Source organism: Otolemur garnettii, unplaced genomic scaffold (genome assembly GCF_000181295.1).
Source record: "Otolemur garnettii isolate 467f Iridium unplaced genomic scaffold, OtoGar3 scaffold00007, whole genome shotgun sequence".
Taxonomy (NCBI): Eukaryota; Metazoa; Chordata; class Mammalia; order Primates; family Galagidae; genus Otolemur; species Otolemur garnettii.
Genome location: NW_003852402.1, coordinates 41,508,829 through 41,512,452, shown reverse-complemented (window position 1 = coordinate 41,512,452; position 3,624 = coordinate 41,508,829). Strand labels below are relative to the sequence as shown.

The window sequence follows — 3,624 nt, the reverse complement described above, 5'->3', positions numbered from 1 at the left end:
TTATTATCAAAGCATGGTATGAGTAAGACGCTGAATATCACACTGTGTTATACAAAAAGGCCTAAAATTTCGAGCTTTTAAATTTTGAGAAAGATTTCATAAGATTTAACTTAATAAGCCTTAACATATCTGTGAGGTAGTTAAGAAAAACAGTACTACCCATTTTAATACAGAGTAAACAGAAGCATGGGTAAATGTATACTTTAAGCATTAAGAATTAGTATATACCACAGGCTTGGGGCCTTCTCTCTAGTTCTAACTCAAAGAAAATGAAATTTAACTTTTTAATTTTTTTTTTAAAAATCATCACATCATTTAAGATTTTGTCTTTTTATTTTTTAACATTTGCTTATAAATAGATGTAATAGTACCCCTCCCAAAGTTGCTACCTTTTTCCTTCAGTAATATAAAACTGGGTACAACCCCTTAATTCAACCTAGGCCTTTGCTTCTACCTGAATTAGTACAAAATTAAGACATTATCTTTTAAGAACTAAAAGTGTATTTGACATTTTTATTTTAGGCTGCAAAAACAAAAACAAGCAAACAAACAAACAGCAACAAAAAACTTGAAATAGGCTTGTCAAAAGATGTAAATTCATCCTTTCCAGGGAAGCAGAAGGCAGACCCTACCACAAAAAAAAGATACTTAGTTAATGGAAATAAAATTTACAAATACAGTTAAATATTACCAGGCTAAGTTTCAAAAAGCCTAGGTTTCATTCTTCTCCCTGTGGTTTCAATAACTGCATTTAGTTTATTTATAGTTCTGTCAACTAAAATACAAAATCCAGTAATAATCTAACAGTTATCGGGTATAGTCATACTGGAAATTCTTAACCATAGGGTGGATTCACCAATTTTTTTTTTTTTTTAAATAATGAATTGTCTTAGTTTATGTCACTGTATTTCTGTTACAAAATAATGAAAGGCACAGCTAATGCAAGTGGACTTAACCCCATTCAACTAACAGCTGAAGAAATACTTTGGTTCTTTAAGGAAAAAAATTAGGGGGAAACTACGCTTCATTTAACAGTCAATTCCATAGCTGTATTCCACAATAGCTACAAGATGAAAATAATCCAAAAGAACCAAACCATGTTGCAATGAAGGAACATGCAAGAAAGAACTTGTGCATTCAACATATATGGCAGAAAAAAACCATAGTTAAAATGCTAGTTAGAACAAACTGGTCTTTAAAATATTAGTTCCTGTTCTTTAAAAAAAATTACCTAGGTCTACCAAGAAAATACAAAAACATAAGGCTGTAAGTAAATAATAGTTGTGTTTAGGCTATTACAGTGCAGATTATCCTCAAGGCCACATACATCCTGCTTCACTGCTGCTTGCACTCTGCTGGATTTTGATCCTTCTGTTAAAGGAAAACAACAAGTCAATCTATCTTCTTCTACCTGCTTCAGTGAATTTTTCAACAGTAATTGACTACCTTAATTATCACAGTATCTCATTGTTTTGTCAAAAATTTTACCAAATTAAAAAAATGCTACAGGTCATAGGACAAGAATAGTATATTATTTATTCAATATTAGCAAGTCACTGAAATCCTAAAATAAACTCCAAATTTTACTTACATTGTTGAATTAACTCCATAAAATGAGACACACTGTAACAATCTTTAAAAAATAAAATTACTAAGCAATTTATGTTAGTCATATTATCAATTAGTTTTGCCTTTTTATAGATCATTGTATTCAAAGATACTAATTCCGTTTTCATTTAGATGGGAGTAAATTCATACCTACTAGAATATTTAACTTGATTTTACTTATTATTTTTTCCTACTTGCTAAGGTAAATCATCTGCTGAATATTTTATAGCATTAAGCAAATGAATGAATGCACTGAAGAGAAAGCTGATGTTTCAAATGAATCCTGTGATATACTATATACCTTATGGAAGATAAAGACCTTTACCAACCCTGTAAACAGTAGACTGGGATTCTATAAAGGACCAAGGAATAGAGATGATTCCCAACCCCTCTTGCATTCAGATCTTTTAAAAACTGACATCTGTCTATAAGCTTTCCTTGGAGGAAAAACTAAGAACGCAAGCAATGAACTTTTAATGCTTAAAAACTGTTTTAAAAAAATCTCCAAGACAATGTGCCATTAAAGTAGAATCCAAGGGTTTACTTAGTCTGAAACTATAAAAAATACAGTCAGAACCAAAAAAATGTTTCTTAGAAAAGGTCCATTGAAATTATGTGTACTGTTCAAAATGCCAGTGGGATTGGGAAAAAAAAAGTTACCCAGTCAGTGGGCTTTATTAGAAACTTTAATGGAAAAAATAATAATAATAAAGTTTTACCAACTTTTACAGTAGCCTGCCTTAAATTCAATAGAAAGCAGCACTAATTTTGCTCACCTTCGGGTCATAGTCTGGATCATTTTCCTCATCTCCTTCTTCTTCCCCTTCCTATATTAAAGTTCAAAATGCATCCATGAAGTAGGTACATAGTAGGAAAAATTGGCTTATATTGTATGGAAAGTTTAATACAAATTATTCTAACGGGTCAACAGATTTTTCATGATTACAGAGTTCGGTGATAACAATTTAATCTGAAAGTTTCTAACATGAAAAATTTCCCAACACAACTTGAGACATCCAAACAGCTTTTATTGAAAATATTTACTGCAGCCAACGTTGAAAAAGTTTACTGCAGCTTTTGACTTCTTCAAAGAGCTGATAACCCTGCAGCAGAACAAAATTATTTGAAATAAAAAAAAGTTGCTGAGTTTTGCAATTTATTTATTGAAACCTTATACATACATTGTTTGGCTGAATTCTAAAATCATATTTTCCAAAATGTTTTTATCCCAAATCACAGAATAATGATTATAGCAAAGGAATACATAAGTCATTCAATTCACTTCTCAAATGGTGTTAGAACAGAGAATGATTTGCTCATTTGGTAAACATTACCTCATCTGCTTCTTCACCTTCTTCATCATACTGAAAGGAAAAACAGCAAAATGCTGAGTGAATATAACACACACTTGAAAATAGCATTATAGTAACATCCACCACTATATAACCTAATATCTAAAAAGAGAAACAATGTTTTCCCATAAAGTGATTGATTATCGAATTGCCATTTAGCATAAGGATATCTAAAACACTTTTAAGGACAGCCTAAGTTTTCCTCAATCATTATTTCATATTTGCTTGGATGTTCCCTATGCCTCCTCATAAAGGTTAAAGCAGTAAAAACTGTTCTAGCTCTGTGTGGTCAAAGATCAGAGCATCCTAGACCTGCGACATTAACCAAACAATAGTTATACTAACTCAGAGTAATCTTCCTATTGAAAGTTTAAAACTAAGAGAAATCAATCCATAGATGCTAAAAAATCCTACTTAAAACTCGGAAAAGCTGATTAGCCTAATTTTGAATTATTTTATGCCCTGCTTCTTAGAAATTAAATGTAACTTCTTACCAATTCTGACTACCATACCCTCACCAAATTATTTATTTTCACTCACATCATCGTCATCATCTTCAATAGCTTCTCCAGTAAAGTATAACACTGATCTTGGGATTATACGCTCACGTAAAAAGTGACCAATTTCAAAGTCTGCAGCAAGAATAGCTTCAGCATCATCATCC

General features: G+C 31.4%; 1 protein-coding gene across 2 annotated transcripts in view; it reads right to left on the bottom strand.

The window, feature by feature from the left end:
* Positions 1–341: 341 nt before the first annotated feature.
* NAP1L1 (nucleosome assembly protein 1 like 1) overlaps positions 342–3,624 on the bottom strand; it is a 36,758-nt gene continuing 33,475 nt past the window's right edge. Inside the window, exons 12-16 of one of the 2 annotated variants that reach the window (XM_012801165.1) lie at positions 3,501–3,624; positions 2,943–2,972; positions 2,385–2,435; positions 1,328–1,371; positions 342–628 (exon numbers count right to left, since the gene is read on the bottom strand). In XM_012801165.1, coding sequence (XP_012656619.1) covers positions 1,336–1,371; positions 2,385–2,435; positions 2,943–2,972; positions 3,501–3,624 — 241 coding nt within the window. In that variant the 3' untranslated portion in view covers positions 342–628; positions 1,328–1,335. Of the gene's footprint in view, positions 629–1,299; positions 1,372–2,384; positions 2,436–2,942; positions 2,973–3,500 lie in introns of both variants that reach the window. The other variant, XM_012801164.1, reaches the window with a different exon arrangement.